At 35.9% G+C, this 16,788-nt stretch overlaps 3 protein-coding genes across 4 annotated transcripts; 1 reads left to right on the forward strand and 2 right to left on the reverse strand.

The window, feature by feature from the left end:
* Positions 1-1,020: 1,020 nt before the first annotated feature.
* Positions 1,021-6,574, forward strand: LOC130723594 (cyclin-dependent kinase C-2-like). The gene is made up of 12 exons (XM_057574699.1): positions 1,021-1,378; positions 2,837-2,918; positions 3,156-3,246; positions 3,362-3,391; positions 3,559-3,668; positions 3,759-3,831; positions 3,931-4,051; positions 4,188-4,305; positions 4,785-4,924; positions 5,055-5,112; positions 5,582-5,652; positions 5,768-6,574. Exons 1-12 carry the CDS (start codon positions 1,269-1,271, stop codon positions 6,309-6,311), a joined length of 1,548 nt encoding a protein of 515 aa, XP_057430682.1. The 5' UTR covers positions 1,021-1,268; the 3' UTR covers positions 6,312-6,574.
* Positions 6,575-7,878: 1,304 nt separating this feature from the next.
* Positions 7,879-9,907, reverse strand: LOC130724534 (probable serine/threonine-protein kinase PBL2). 2 transcript variants are annotated; one of them, XM_057575779.1, is made up of 6 exons: positions 9,722-9,907; positions 9,268-9,551; positions 9,096-9,165; positions 8,677-8,813; positions 8,460-8,583; positions 7,879-8,315 (listed from the first exon to the last, which is right to left on the reverse strand). In XM_057575779.1, exons 1-6 carry the CDS (start codon positions 9,750-9,752, stop codon positions 8,014-8,016), a joined length of 948 nt encoding a protein of 315 aa, XP_057431762.1. In that variant the 5' UTR covers positions 9,753-9,907; the 3' UTR covers positions 7,879-8,013. The 2 variants fall into 2 exon arrangements, with proteins under 2 accessions (XP_057431762.1, XP_057431761.1); XM_057575778.1 differs by having other exon boundaries at positions 7,879-8,375.
* A 1,868-nt stretch (positions 9,908-11,775) lies between these two features.
* On the reverse strand, positions 11,776-15,774 carry LOC130725461 (probable receptor-like protein kinase At2g47060). The gene is made up of 7 exons (XM_057576687.1): positions 15,676-15,774; positions 15,453-15,515; positions 14,458-14,594; positions 14,114-14,180; positions 12,125-12,260; positions 12,007-12,041; positions 11,776-11,835 (listed from the first exon to the last, which is right to left on the reverse strand). The coding sequence occupies exons 1-7, from the start codon at positions 15,772-15,774 to the stop codon at positions 11,776-11,778; spliced, it is 597 nt and encodes a 198-aa protein (XP_057432670.1).
* Positions 15,775-16,788: the final 1,014 nt, after the last annotated feature.

Genomic DNA, 16,788 nt, shown 5'->3' on the forward strand with positions numbered 1-16,788 from the left:
CGTCTTCTTCAACGCGTTTCTTCTTTCTTTTACGCGTTTCCACTGCAATCTCCGGTGCGACTTCCTTCAGCTCAGCCACCTTCGACCATAAGTCCAAAACCCATGGCCACGACGCAATCTGACAAGCACTGTCCAGGCTTCGGCGACCACCACCCTTATTTCCCTTGGGCCTTTGTTCTGTTCTGACTTCTAAGTTGCTATGTTTTTTATCTTCTATTCCTCTATTTTTCTTTCCTTTCTTTTCCTTCTTTTTTATTATTTTGTTCTCAAACATACTTCTCCATTTCTTCTCCTCTAGTAGTCCTCTCTTCTCTATCATTTCATCATGTTATGAATTTGAAGTTATATTTATCACTTTTTAGTAATTATATGTATATATTAATTATATAATATTATATGTGAAAAATCAAAATAGCGGTCATCCCGCTATCCGTTATCCCGCTATTCCACTTTTGGGGTCGGCCGCTACACGCCGCGATCCGGAATTGACTACTATGGTTGGAATGCTCTAAACTCGACTTGGGCATCTAAATCTAGGCTAATGCTTGAAAAAGCATCTCTAAACTAGGTTTTAACACCACAACAACCGTGTTTAAAAAAACAATAAAGTAAACGAAGCATGTCAAAAAGTAAACAAACCCCTGACATGATCAATATACTTATTTTTTTATCGAGGTTCCGGAGCAAAACCATTTTTTTATTACTTTGCGACTAATAATTAAGTTTAACATATTTCTCAATATACATAAACTAAATAAAATCTTATTGGAGAGATTTCTTTTTTTTTCCACTAACTTTTTCCGAAATCCAATCATCACTTTTATTTATGATGGGATCATTCGGATCATCACTATAGATCAAAGTATCTCCGTAACCATATATTATTTACAAAGATCTTACCGACCGTCTACCATCACAATTCTCACATTTGCCGCGAAAATTAAAAATTTTTTTTTTTTCCAAACCATCACTTATTCATCACTACATATTGAGAAAGAAGTGTGAAAGTGAAACCCATATAAACCCATAGCAAGAAGAAACTCATCACCTATTGTATTTGCAGCCTCTATCTGCTGCACACTTCGATTCCCAATCCCATTCTCCTTTTCTCGGAGATTTTCCCGGAAATTCTCTAGCTTTCTCTCTCTCTCTCTCACGACAAACCCTCATCGACACAGAGACCCTCTTTCAATTCTCGTGTAATCTTCTTCTCTATCCGCTTTGGCGTTTTCGCGGAGAACAAGAAGTTCTAGGGTTTAAGAGTGATAATGGCTACGGGAACTCTTGGTCAAATCAATGCGATTGAATCTCCTTTGGTGGGATCCAGAAGCGTTGATTGTTTCGAGAAGTTGGAACAAATTGGCGAGGGCACATATGGGTCAGTGTTCTTTTTCATCATGTTCTTGTTTTGTCCCCTTTTTCTGAATTTTTGTTGTAGTGTGATTCATAGTTTCTCCAAATTTGTAATTTTTTTGGTTTAGTTTTTGTGTTTTAGCTGTGTAGGTGTGATGTCTTGTGATTTAAGGTTATGGGCAGCAGCTACTTATGTTTGATCATGTTATCATAGTTTTATTAGTTGTTTCTGATGGTGGAATTGACTTGGAAATTTTTTTGTGTATAATGTAGTATGTACATTGTAAGAGAAGATTATGTATTCAATGTGATGCTGGTTCTATAGTTTTGGGGATGGGGGGTTGCTTCATGTGTACTAGGGATGCTGCTTTAGCTTTTATATGCCGGGAAGGTAGCGGCATTGGCAGGAGCTTCATTGATGTTTTAGGGTTTATGATTATAATGTCCTCCCTTTAATTTCAACCAGAAGGGAGGGAGTTCGAGCTTTTGCTTTTTAGCTATGGAGAAGCAGCATAAGAGCATGAGAATGATGAGATAACTAGCTAGTGAATGTGACTTCTCGAAGCGTGATGTGCTTCCTTTGATTGATAGAGTTGATTGAGATTGAAAGAAACCAGCCCTATCTGCCAACATACTGTTTTTGAGAAGGGTAGAATCTTATTAGGAGCATAAGTAAAACTATGTTAATCGAGTTCTTGTCATTTTGTGCCATCTTAAGGTTAAGGGTTATCTCTGGTTTCTAATACTCGTAGTTTTCTACATTTCAAATTGAATCAAATGTGGCATTTTCATGTACTTTTTTCTGAAATGTTTTGTATGTATACCCTTTATATCGTGTTTGTGCTTTGCTTGTGGAGTTTCTGGCAGCATTCATGCACTGATAAGGGAAGAGAGACCGAGAGAATAGTACTTCTAGCTTTTAAAATGTCTTACCTGTTTGCATTGTAGAAAAACATTTATTTGTGCTAGATTCATATATACTGTTCACAATCAATTCAAATACTTATTAAACATGTTTATTCTGTGTTCACCTTTTAAAACTACTTGAATATTCTTTGATAGTATATTTTTGATAAACTACATAAAATGCTCTGGACACAGTTCCCATTCCCAAATATATTTTTTTCTTAAAATGCTAGAAAATTTTAGCCTTCTTACTCGCACTTTTATTTTTTCTTTTTGATATTTGTTCCTCCTGCTTCTATGACATTGGGCATCCCTGAAATGCTTTAAAAATTTTCCTTGGTATAGGAATTGTTTTGTTCTTTTATGTTCCAGTAATTATTTCTACCTTTGCACTTTATTTTTACCTTTTTGATATTTGTTCCTCCTGCTTCTACATTGGACATCCCTGAAAGGCTTTAAAATTTTACCTTGGTATAGGAATTGTTTTGTTCTTTTATGTTCCAGTAATTATTTCTACCTCTTTGCTGATATGTTCTAAAGGAAAATAATCTGTGCTTTACCATGCTTATCCTTGCAGTCAAGTTTACATGGCTAAAGAGCATAAGACGGGTGAAATTGTTGCTCTGAAGAAAATACGAATGGACAATGAGAGAGAAGGGGTATAATTGTATCTCGTTGCTCAATGTTGCATTGTTTATTATATTTATGATGCATTATTGCCATTAGTTTGGTGCTTCATTTGTGATATCTTGGGATGTCTCTTGCTTGCTCCCTTTTCAAACATTTGATGGTTTGTACAATTCAGTATACCAAAATCTGAAGTTTCAGTATCGAACTGTTGGTTTTCTGTAATATGGGTTTCTTCTCTGAATCAAGCTTGAATCATATCATTGCAGTTTCCCATAACTGCTATACGTGAAATCAAAATTCTAAAGAAACTCCACCATGAAAATGTAATCAAGTTGAAAGAAATAGTGACTTCTCCAGGTACATTTTTCGATGATCTCAGATCAGAACATCTTTTCTTTTTATTTATCAAAATGATGTGAGCTTTAAAAATACTGTTTCATTGTCTTCTAACATTTTGGGTTTCTTTTTACAGGACCCGAGAAAGATGAACAAGGGAGGCCAGGCAAGTCATTCATTTTCATGATATCAGTGGATTACCTATTTTTGAAAATTACACAGTAGCATGTAGTATGCTTTTTGTTATGACTATCTGAATATACCCATCACATTCTGTTTGTTTCTCTTATATCCATAATTTCCTGCTTCATCGTTTTTTTTGGTATTGCGCAGATGGTAATAAATACAAAGGTGGCATTTACATGGTCTTTGAATACATGGACCATGATTTGACAGGTCTTGCTGACCGACCTGGGATGAGATTTACTGTCCCTCAAATTAAGGTATTATTTTTTAAATATTGTTTTAATTCATATGCTGATAGTTATTGTTATAGACTTATAGTGATATCTTGGTTGATTTCCTTTCTGAAGTGTTACATGAGACAGCTTTTGACGGGGCTTCATTATTGTCATGTAAATCAAGTACTTCATCGTGATATCAAAGGTTCTAATTTCTTCCAAAGTGTTACTTGTCCAAGATGTCAGTATGAGATCCTGTCATATGGATTATTACTCCAATTTGATTTATATTGTTCCTCTGCAGGCTCAAATCTTCTTATAGATAATGAAGGCAATTTGAAGCTTGCAGATTTTGGATTGGCTCGATCATTTTCTAATGAGCACAATGCAAATCTTACAAACCGTGTCATCACGTTATGGTACAGGTAATTGATGTTCCTGTGATAATGACACTAAAATTGGTGTTTAATTTTGGCCTGTCTAAGTTCAATTCTGTGGTGCATTGTTATGAAATGATTCTATATAATATACACCCATTGATTTATTTCATTCCATATTTAGACCCCCTGAGTTGCTGCTCGGGGCAACAAGGTATGGGCCAGCTGTAGATATGTGGTCTGTTGGGTGCATTTTTGCCGAGCTTCTTCATGGGAAGCCTATCTTTCCTGGAAAAGATGAGGTTAGTGTTGCTTTATATATAATTGAGTGAGATTAGGGGCAAAGTGTTTGAGTGGTGGTTGTGAAATTATTTATTTTCCAGGTTGGGTTTTATCCAGTATATTGTCTGAACTCAATATAGATGCATTAAGGACTGGAAGAAGAGATTCTTCATATCATGCACATAGCCTTAAAGTATTTATCAAAATGGCTTTAGAGTTTTGGATCCAACCTAATAATTGTTTATGTTTGGAAATATTGATTTTGTTAGGAGGGTCAAACTATGTAGTATGTACATGTATTAAACCTGGGCTTGATGGCATGATAATGACAATTTTTTGATTTCTAGATCTAACCTCAATAACTTTCGGAAATTCACTTATTTATGCTCTTACATTTATTCCATTTTTGCCTTTCCGATATAAGGCCTACAGTATATCGGTATTGAATTTGTTTAGCACAGCTTGAATGTAATGCTTGTTTTCTTGGTGAATATTGTAGCCAGAACAATTAAATAAGATTTTTGAGCTGTGTGGAGCACCAGATGAGGTGAACTGGCCTGGTGTTTCTAAGACTCCATGGTATAATCAATTTAAGCCATCAAGACCCATGAAAAGGCGTTTGAGGGAAGTTTTCAGACAGTAAGTATTCTAGTACGAGCATCGTTGATTATCAAGGCTCTTTTATCCAAAAGAAAAAGTAACTATATGCTATATTCTGTTTTTACCCGTTTAAGCTGAATAGCTTTTCTCCCTGTGACTTGAATTATAGTTTTGATCGTCATGCTCTGGAATTGTTAGAGAAGATGCTGACACTTGATCCTTCTCAGGTATCATTTCCTCACTTGTGGGTCAGATTTATTAATTGATAGTAAATACTTAGTTGTTATTTTATATGTTTTAATGCTTTCGATTTTTTTTATGTTTTATATGCCCATTCCAATTTATCTTACATGATTCAGCCTCTTCTAATTTTATAGTCAGTTGTCTGTTTGTTTCTACTATTTTTCTGAAGTAATATCATGCGTCTTGTATTCTTATTGACAAATTGTTTTTTGAGTGTATGACAAAAGTGGTATTCGCCTGGTTTTGTTCTTAGTGGCCTGTGTTATGTGATCAAATTGATGAAAAAAAATATGAGATTGAAAAAGTTATCTATTTATGCATTTATTTTAAAAACATGAAGTACCTTGTTTTTCATTGGAATCCATTGATTATTAATATTATTAATTACCACTGGGTCACAATCTTTTATGACATGTTCTTGATTATTTGTTTACCATTTTGATTTCTTAATAGAGAATTACTGCCAAGGATGCACTTGATGCTGAGTATTTCTGGGCTGATCCATTACCATGTGATCCCAAGAGGTATGGCCTCCCATCCCATTCCTCTTTTCCTTCCCCTTTAAAGTTTTTGCTTCTGTCTTCTAATTATTTTCTACTCTATTAATTCAACTCACTACTTCTTTTATGTTTGGCTTAGTTTACCCAAGTATGAGTCATCACATGAGTTCCAAACCAAGAAAAAGCGTCAGCAGCAACGGCAAAATGAAGAAAATGCCAAGCGTCTTAAATTGCAGCATCCACAGCCGCATACTCGACTTCCCCCAATTCAGCAGGCTGGGCAACATGGTCAAATGCGGCAAGGTCCTAACCACCCTATTCATGGCTCTCAACCAGCAGTTGCTGCAGGGTCTAACCATCATTACAGTAAGCCTCGAGGTCCTTCTGGTGGGCCAGGAAGATATCCTGCTGGTGGGAACCCCAGTGGGGGGTACAATCACCCAAATCGTGGAGGGCAAGGCGGCGGCAGTTATGGCAGTGGGCCATATCCTCCTCAAGGACGGGGCGCACCTTATGCATCTAGTGGCATGCCTGGTGGGGGTCCTCGTGGTGGAGGTGGTAGTGGCTATGGAGTTGGAGCTCCAAGTTATCCTCAAGGTGGTCCATATGGCGGTTCTGCAGCTGGTCGTGGCTCAAACATGATGGGTGCAAACCGTAACCAGCAGTATGGTTGGCAGCAGTAAAAGCATTTTCTTATGGTTGGCAGCAGTCTTTGTCATTTTCTTATCGCGATTTGGTGCTGCTTCTGTAAGATGGTACTTGATAAAAGTTATAGAAAGATAAGACATACTGATAGGATTGAGTTACTGGGAAAAAAATATGATCCCTTTCGATTAGATTATTGATATATTTACTAGATTACTTGAGAACTGAGTTTTGTTTTCTTGATTTTCAAATACTTTGTAATTTGGTGTTTCCAATATGTACCAACTTTCCTGTGTTACAATTTACAAGTATTTTTTTCTGATAAATAATAAACGGATGGCAATGATTTAAAGTTGATACAAATAATACTTCTCACCTCTAATTCAATCATAGTGTCTTGCTAGCTTAAAAAGGGAAATGGAGTATGGACCACTGGTTGAACTGAAACGTAGATGTTGAAATTTTATTCTTTTCTAGATTAGTTTAATTTTGCTGGTGAATCAAATTCCACTCCTCTAACATATGCACACCCAAAATGGCATGGATTGTCATTAGGTCTAACTTTTATCGTCATTTGCACTTCACAACATGTAAAACGAATTTTCATCCTTCTCTAGCAGGTACACATCGTTTGGTTTACATGAAATAGTAAAGAAATAGTAAAGAAAGAGTTGCGGAAGAAATAAGTTGAGTGGAGAGATTTTGATAACCTTGTTTGAATACCCAAGAGAGAAGAGAGATAAAAGAATCCAACTCTCTCCTCTTCAAGAGTAGATTAATGTTTTGTTCACACTTCAAAATCACTTAAATCAGGAGAGAGATGGAAAGAGAAAAAAACGGACATGAGTCGACTAGGCTGATCTAAACAGGCTAGGTCAACCAAAACAGGTTGGCCCGACAATATAGCCAACTGACCAAGCTGACTTGAACGGATCGAGCTAAGCTGAATAAGCTAGGTCAACTTGAACGAGTTGGGTTGACCTGAAGTGGAACCAAAACCTGATCCAAAACCCTAACCTCTAAACCCCTAAACACCAAACTCGAACTAAATCATTCAGGCCTACGTGGATCGTCTGGGCCGGCTTGAACCGACCATGTCGACCTAAACAGGTTTAGGCTGACCTAATCCCTAAATCATAATTACCTTAAATCCGACCTGAATCGACTAGGCTGATCTGAACGAGCCAGGTCAACCAAAACAGGTCAGCTCGACAGAAATAGATGAACCAACCGTGATGACTTGAACAGGGCAGGATGACCTGGACATGGCGGTTCAACCTTATCTGGGTCGAATATATACCCTAAATCAGGCCTGAATGAGCTAGGCTACCTAAACGGGTCAGGTCGACTTAAACCGGCCGAGCTGACCTGAACAGACCGAGCCGAACAAGGCAAATCAATATGATTCATGAAGGTATGTATATACTTGCATGTATTCCAGTTGAAGAGTATTTGCTTATTTAAATTACTCGAGGAAATTCTTACTCGAACATATGTAGGAGATATATTAAGTGGATGAGTTGTTTTTATCAGTAAATTTTGATTATACCAATGATAAACGGATGGTAAGGATTAAAAGTAATCATACAAATAATACTTCACACAAAAAAAATACAAATAATACTTCAAATGACCAAGCCTCATAGGTGGAAAATCTTCAACTATGCATAGAAATGAAGTGACAGAGCATTATTGCATAGCATGGTATTCATACTTATTTGCATTTCTTTACATTTATTATTAATGAGCACAATGTTTGGTAGCACGGCTTTCAGCTTCAAATCTTGGTGTCCTTGGGATTGTATCAAGCGAATGAAGTCCTTCCAATGCAGCTAGAACATCTACTATAGGTGGTCTAGATTTAGGACTTCTGCTCAAGCATTGTAATGCAAGTGCAGCTGCAGCTTGTGCTCCTTCCTTGGAGTATTGATCACCCAACCTGGCGTCCATGATTCTCAAAACCATTCCTCTATCACTCAGGAGGGGCTTTACCGAATCCACTTGCATTTCCCTCGATGTATCAAATTCTATCGCACGCCTTCCTGTTAGTAATTCAAACAAGACAACCCCAAAGCTATATACATCACATTTTGGTGTATAACCTGGTTAATTTAGAGCCAGTTCAGAAAGAGGCAAAAACATGCTCATTAAATCTTAACACTTTGATTAGGACAAATGAACTATACCTGCAGCTGCAGTAACACACTCTTCCGCCCCGTAATAACCTGCATGGCGTGTAAGAAATTTGAAGGCCTGTCTACGAAGATCATATCTTACCAAGCAAAAACCCGAAAGCTTTGCATTGAAATCCTACATTTATATTAGGCTACTCTTTCAGAATGGAACAATACATACATGTTAACCATAACATTTAGTCATTAATGTTCCACAAATGTTACATACCGAATCAAGTAGGATACTGGTAGTCCTTAAATCAATAACTAAAACATTTTCCTTCAGGGAATGCAAGAATGCTATTCCTTTAGCTACACCAATTGCGATGTTAACGCGTGTAGTCCAGGCGATTGGTTCACCACCTTCTGCAAAATCAACACAAAATTGAAGAAATGGAAATTATGGCTCAGTTCTAAATCAATATGTTGTATTTTACTCAGCGAGTTACTGAATTAATAGCTTTATTCAAAATCAGCTTTATTAATGCAAGTGAACTAGTGAAGATCATTTCCTGGATCAGTTTGTAAACCAACATCATGAACATGGCTTCAATCAGAAAAAAAGATGTGAAATGTTTTTACTTCTGAATAAATGATTCTCCAAAGTTCCTTTTGGCATGTACTCATAAACTAGAAGCCTGTTTTTACCTTCCAAGCAATAACCAATAACTTTCACCAGATTTTCATGGGGAAGCTGCTCTAGATAATTGACTTCTTCCTGCCAAAAAGAAAGGATGTAAAATTAGCTAATGCTTAACAATACCTCTCTATCATGCAGGAGGAAAAAAAGGCTTTGATTTATGAATCTTGTTACACTTACAAGCCATTCGCCTTCAAAGCTTTCTGGCTTAAGATTTTTAATGGCCACTACCATTCCACTCCCTGGTTTTGTGGGAGCATAAGTGGTCTTATCAATCCACCCTTTGAAGACAAGTCCATCGCGTCCCTCCCCAAGTAAATTTTCTTGTCGGAAGTTCTTGGTGGCCTTCTTCAGATCATTCAAGCTGAATGACTTGAGTTTATTGGAGATGGAAGTTCGCAAAACAGCTTTATGTTCTGAAGAGTTACAACACTGCTTTGTCTCACTTAGAGGCTTCTTATTTCCTTCAAGTAGAAGAGAAGTGAATCCAATTAAAGGGCAACCAAAAAGAAAAGGTGAAAATACTCAGCATAAGAAGCACCAAAAAAATAATAATGATTAGTGCATAGCAAAGCTGAGAAAAATTGAAATAAAGAAGAACACATGAATATGATTGAAATGAAGATAAACTGACCAACAACTGATTTTGCACACGAGTTTCCCATGATGAAAACAGCAAAATGTAAGAAGGAATGTCACAAGAGTCCGTGTAAAGAAAAATTCATTGAATTGCAAGTGATTATATTAGAGTTAAAGCAAGTAAGGAAATTTGACCAGCTTAACCATATTTAGCATTTTAGCTCAACATATGCATTAGCAGGTTGGACCAAAGAATGTCCAAAACAAGCTCCTATTCTACACTTTCCTTGACGCAAGGTCCAAATTAAACTTGATGTTCATGTCCCTCTCAGCAAAGTGTTTGCCCATTAATCTTATTAAATAAGATTAGGCTAATTAAAAATGTTTTTATGATAAAGAGGGCAATAAGATAAGACAGTTTGGCACAGCTCTAACAAATTAAAGTGTGCTGCTTCTGAGTCCTCAAAATCACAATTGAATCAAGCATCAACCCTAAAGAAGCAAAATCCAAATGTGGAAAATTTAATTAGCTTGCAAGATAATTCCAATTTAGTGGCTAAAGATTTGAAAACAAAAGAAAAAACCCTGCACAACATTTTCCCTATTTTTGGGTAAAAACCTCCAGCTCCTCTTTAATTTCTTGTTTCTTCTCTAGTTATCACCACACTATCTTTCACTTCCTTTATTGCTGCTCCTGGTCCCTAACATGCGATGTAACCCAAGTTATGCTAATTTATGTAAAATGTTTGGTAGACCACCAAGAAGTGTCAGAGTGAAAAGTAATGAAAGTGATATATGATATGATGTGAGAAGAAACGAGAAATAAAGAGAAAAAATTAGGTATTTGAGGGATGTATCATGTATGTACTTTTAATGGGAAATTTGATGATTATATTCATCAGAAACAGAAACCAACGGCAAGAATCGCAACAGTTGGGCAGCTTACCGATTACCAAATCTGTCGATAATTTGAATTAACAACAACTTTAACAATCGTAAATTCAAATTACGGATGCATTTCGCCTCGGTTTGCATTAAATTTTTTGTTCAATTTTCATTTTTTCCTTACCTCTACACCAACTTCATAGTCAACACCATATTGATAAAATGCACAATCAAGTATCTTTTTTTCAATTTTACAAAATAATTACTTTTCCTTCTTTGATCACTCGCTATTTTCACTATATTGATACAATATTTTACTTACTTTGATATACAAATGATGTTATTAATGTTCACAATTGATATCTTCACCAGCTTCGTTGGTACTTATTAGTACCCATTTCGGTTCTGTTGCATGACTTTCTGTTTCATATTGTAGTGTCCTTGGGATTGTTTCCAAGGAATGAAGTCCTTCCAATGCTGCTAGAACATCAGCCATAGGTGGTCTAAACTCCGGTTCATGACTCATGCATTTAAATGCAAGTGCAAGGGCAACTTTTGCTCCTTCCTTGGAGAATAGATCACCCAACCATGCCTCCTTGATTCTAAAAACTTCTCTTCTTTTCTCTGAAGCAACATGCTCCTCAAATGCGCGGCTTCCAATTAATAACGCTAACAACACAGCACCAAAGCTGAATACCTCACTCTTTGGTGTATAACAAACTGTTTAATTCAGAAAAAAAAGACCAATTTTAGTCTTATATTTTGTAGAGATGAACTGGTTTTGGCCAATTTTTCAGGGTGAGAATGAACAATGTGCTAAATTTAGATGAAGACTAAGGAACTATACCTAGAGCCCTTTTCAACTCAGGCGTCAAACCACAAATTGAAAGCTTTACATTGAAATCCTGCATTTATATTAGGCTACTCTTTCAAAATGGAATCATATATACATGTAAACCATATATAACATATATATAGTCATTAATGATCAACAAATTAATCTTTTAATGTTACATACTGAATCAAGTAGGATGCTGGCAGGCTTCAAATCAAGATATATAAGATGTTCCTTGAAGGAATGCAAGAATGTTATTCCTCTTGCTACACCAATTGCAATTTTCGCTCGTGTAGCTGAGGGGATTGGTTCATTACCTTTTGCAAAAACAGAAGACAATAAAAATTTGAGATGTTAGTGTGTTACTATGAAGAAATAGCAACTCTAAATCAATTTGAGATGTTAGTGTGTTGACCATTGGTTTTTAATTTTGAAGGCCAAGATTGTTGCTGCATGAAAAATTAATAAATTAAAAATAATTAACAATTAATGATGATGGTGAGTTGTTTTATGCGCTGCAGAGGCAAGGAGGCTAGGCTGACGACAAGGATCCAAATCCATTGCAACGGGGTTTTTATTATGACAAGTGAAGACAGTTTTAGAACATTTCCAGTTCTTGCCTGGATCAGCTTGTAAATCAACATCATGAACATGTCTTTAAACAGACAAAATATTGATAAAAAAAGCAATGATTCTAAAAAATATGGGACAACAGGACTTGATGTGAAATGTACTTACTTGTGTACAAGTGATCATACAAGCTTCCATTTGGCATGAACTCATAAACTAGAAGCCTGTTTTTACCTTTCAAGCAATAACCAATAAGTTTCACCAGATTTTCATGGTGAAGCTGCCCTAGATAGTTGACTTCTTTCTGTCAGAAAGAAAGAATATAAAATTATTCAATGCTCAATACATATATAAATAAAAGCTTTGATTTTCAATTCATTTTACACATACAAGCCATTCTTCCTCATCTTCTTTATATTTTATTAGCTTCTTAATGGCCACTGCCACCCTTTCCCTGGTTTTGTGGGAGCAAATGTGGTCTCATCAACCCACCCTTTGAAGAAATATCCATGGTATCCCTTCCCAATTAAATTTTCTTGCCGGAACTTCTCGGTGGCCTTCTCGTTGAGCTTAAAGCCACTGTTATGTAACCACTCTGAAACAAATTCTAGAACCTACATGCTCCTCCTTCAATAATAGTTCTAATGTTAAAATTATATATGGCTTCATAATTAAGGAATTGAGATGACATGTGTGTACATGGTTACAAAATAAAAAAAGAACATGATCCAAAACTCTAGCGCATCTATGAGTGAATTAACCACAATTGAGTTAACTATGATTAAGGAGGCCTAACGAAATGGTTATTAAAGTGTTTCTCTTAACAAACACAGATTGTGGGCTTCATTGTTTGATAAGTAATTTAAAATATTATTCAATGAGAGCAAGGTACTACACGGGTTACGAATTCTCGTTTCGAGCCATATGTTATATATTTCTCTTAAAATAATAATTAGAACTTAAGGTTCAATTTGGATGAAGATATAGTTAATGGTATCTATTTGCAAGAGTTATAAAATAATTACTCAAAAATTATTATAAATCAAATTATTTTAAGGTCATTTTAATTATATATGAATATTAAAGAAATATGTTTTTATTTTTATTTAAAAAAACGAGTTGTAACTTGGTTTACGACTTAAAAGAAAAATAAAATCTCGCTGGGAGAGTTAGCCCCACCTTTGATGTGGATGTTCCCGGCTACCTGTCTTACACAAAAAAAAAAATAATAATAAGTCGTAAATGTAGTTTACAACTTCATGAAAAAACCAAGTCACTACCAGTTCCTTAAAAAGTACACGACAAGAAACTCAGAGATTAGCCTCCAAGACTTTGCTAGCAAATTCCTAGCAAAAGGTGTTTAGCTATAGGAAAACTGCTGTTTGGCTACCAAAATGTTGGTACCTGATTTTAGTTGCTAATTGGTTTCCAAATATTTTGGAGCCTACAGGGTAGCAAATTTGAAAAATTTCCTAGCTATCAAGGGGTTAAATTATAGCAATATATTACATATTTTTCGACACCTAGCCACTTAACTTGGAAATTTTCCAGCTATTTCCGAGCTAATTGGAAGGGAATGCTGCTAATTATTGGTAGTAATTTTAAAGCTAACTGCAGCTACTGAGTAGTTTAAATTATAGAATGTTTTAAGCTAACTGACATGTAATTTACAGCTAATTTCATACTAATTTATCCATAATAATATTTTTCATACAAAAATGCATTAGTCAGTCTAAGTTTGCTCAGAGCAAGTCAATAGGAAAAGAAACAAAAATGCATTGGTCACTCTAAAGTCTACATACAGTACAAGAAACAAGAACATATCTAGTCAACTCCTCAACTCCTGTCATTCAAGCTAAAGTCACCTATGAGATTTGTATGAGCCTTGAAGTAACACTACACAACTTTTCTTTCGCCACGTCTTCCTCTGAAAGCTTTCTCTGTCTTGAGATTCAGCTGTACAAAGACTCAAAATTATCACTATAACAAACTTAAGAACTAAGAGCCTAATACATCCAAACATGTTAAAGGAATTGAAAGGGAAGATATCAAGATATTACAATGATAACTGTTACTACAACATACGAGTCTGATTCTGAGCTATTTTTTTTTACCTGTCGTTCAGCTTACTAATGAAATTAGAAGAGTATATGGTACATTAATAATGATGGTGATGGCTGCAGTGGTGGTGATTTTCTCTACAAATTTGGTCATGCTTCTCTTCCTGGAACAAAAGACAGAAAAAAGTAAGATCAAAGAAATTCTTGATAAACTAAAGCAACAACTACTATGCATGTTTGAAGTTTGAACTCAAGCAGCAGTATCTCACAAACTAAAAGATACAAAGTATAACTTGCCTATCGGTCCACCGGGCAAGCATTCCAATGGTTCCATGGCCAGAAGAGAACTAAGGTGAAATCCATATAATCAAAACTCCAAAATCTATTCATACTAAAATTCATGGGTATTGGAATTTAAATGTGAAGCCAATATAAGGGTACCTGAGTAGTTGCCAGTTATAGGATTTAAAAGATCCCATGTCTAGAGCAGATGTAGCTGGAAGTAATGAACTAGTACTAAATTTGGAGTTGACTGATGCAGTTGAGGCATCTGAATCAGGAAACCATGGAATGAGTGGCTTCAACGAAGCATTCAGCAGTAGTATCTTTTGAGTTTTAGGCATCCAAAGATAACCTGATCTGACCTACTCTGTGAATTCCAACCCAGGTTAGTCCAAGCAGTCCCACATCTTCCCTAGAATAAATAGCCATGATTCCCCATCAAGTTACTATTGAAAGATTCTTAATTAAGAAGCAAATTGCAGAGTTTATAAAGACTAAAGGAACATAAAGAACAAAGGGCCCTGATTGGGCATAACAAGGAACTTGTGAAGATATGTCCAAGTAGAAAAGGCACACTCTAAAACAGTTAAACTCACATAACATAAAGTATAAAAGGAAATTTTAAAGATTCAAGAGAAATTGTAGAATGGAGGGAAAAAGTGTACCAAAATTTCCTCACCAAGTAAGAATGCAGGGCATACCACATCATCACTGACAAAGGTTCTGCATAGAAGAGAAGAGGGACAATTAATGCAAACCAGTCGTTGGGACGATTAATCCAACACCAACATGGAAACGTAAAACTTAATTCACAAACATAACACAGAAAAAGGGCATCTGCATGGTATCCCTTTCTCACATTTCTTAATCTCTCTGGCCTCTTTCTCTCTATCCCTATGTTTATCCCTCTTTCTTTGCCTCTGCTACTCCTCATATTTGGAACAGAAAGATAATTTGGAATTGGCCCTCACACATCAAGTGATGAAATATAATATAATATAGTATTGAACAAAAAATAATAATAGTGCATGAGATCAACAGTGATAAGATTTTTACTGCCATGGCACATTCCCAGCAAGCATCTTGTCTCCTTCGCTATCTTCATAAACAAGAGTACATGCAAAAAGGGCTCGTTTCCAAAGTCTCTCTCAAACCTTCAAAAGGATGCAAGAGAACAAAAAGAGTGGTGGCTCTCCTAACTCTGCATTTGAAATAAGCTGCAAAAATAAAACAAAAAGAACACATCTTAAGAATTCGGAAAAAACATGCAACTAGGAAGTTGTAAAGAGGATAAAATTCAATCCTTATTGAAAATAGAACCTCATGAAATGGATTGCAACTTGCAAGTGAATATGGAGACATGGACCAAGAGCATACCTGGTGAATAAGATTGTTCCCCTTCAATATGTACAACAAGGTTCCAAGTATAGGACACTCCAACAAGTGAGTGAAAATCCTGACCAAAATTCTAGTCATACGAGGAGCTGTGTTTTAAAATATCATCATCATTGTTTGTTTTAATGCAGAGAGATAACCTACAAATCTATGAGTGGAAGCTCAGCCAGGTTGGAGACTGATCTAATGAATCTGTTATTCTAATGCAGAGATACCTAATGTTTAGTACATCACACCATACAAATAGTCAAAATTCTTGAGGCAACAAATACACATTATCAAGACCAAACAAATCATTATAAAGCTTAAACCACTAAGAAGGTAAAGCAATGCTCAAGATTCAAAAATACTGTGAAATACAAAAACCATTCTAGACCTTATGTTTGCTACTACTAATTTAGATAAACATTCCACATCCACCCATAGAAAGACCATGGAGTGCTCTCCCATCTTCAACAGGGGTCAAGACAATCTGTATATTTTATACCCCTCTCCTTGACCCTTTGCCCTTTGGCATCCAAAAGGATCTGAACCCTCTGATGCATCAAACTTAATAATGAATTTAGCAAGTGGTACAGTATGTCACTACAACTGAGGTATATGTGACTGTTTTGTTGCATTCCATTAAATGGTAACAAATAAATTATGATGACAACACTTAGGAATCTCTGTAGCTAAATCCCAGAATTTGAAATCATGAATAAGGTAGTAGAAATTAGTTTGGCAGTTTCATATGATATAAACTAGATGTTGTGCCTTTTCTGTGCTGAGGATGAAGGAATATATTAAGCCTACGAGAATAGAGCTGGGTGGGAACTGGGAATAAAGCTGTTAAAGGCTATATGTTATTGTATTCCTTTTTTCCTATTTCCCTGATGTGCAAGCAGGGCCGGCCCAAGGGCCAAGCCACCCAAGCAAGGGCTTTAGGCCTCCAAATTTTGTTTATATTACCAAATAAAAAAAGGCCTCCAAATTTTTCTTACTAAGTAAAAAAGGCCTCAAAAATTTTAATAAATAAAGATTTCTTTAGATAAAAATGTCTCACTTTTAAAGTTTGCTTTAGGCTTCATTTAGTATTGGGCCGGCCCTGTGTGC

This window comes from Lotus japonicus, chromosome 6, assembly GCF_012489685.1.
Source record: "Lotus japonicus ecotype B-129 chromosome 6, LjGifu_v1.2".
NCBI classification, from domain to species: Eukaryota; Viridiplantae; Streptophyta; class Magnoliopsida; order Fabales; family Fabaceae; genus Lotus; species Lotus japonicus.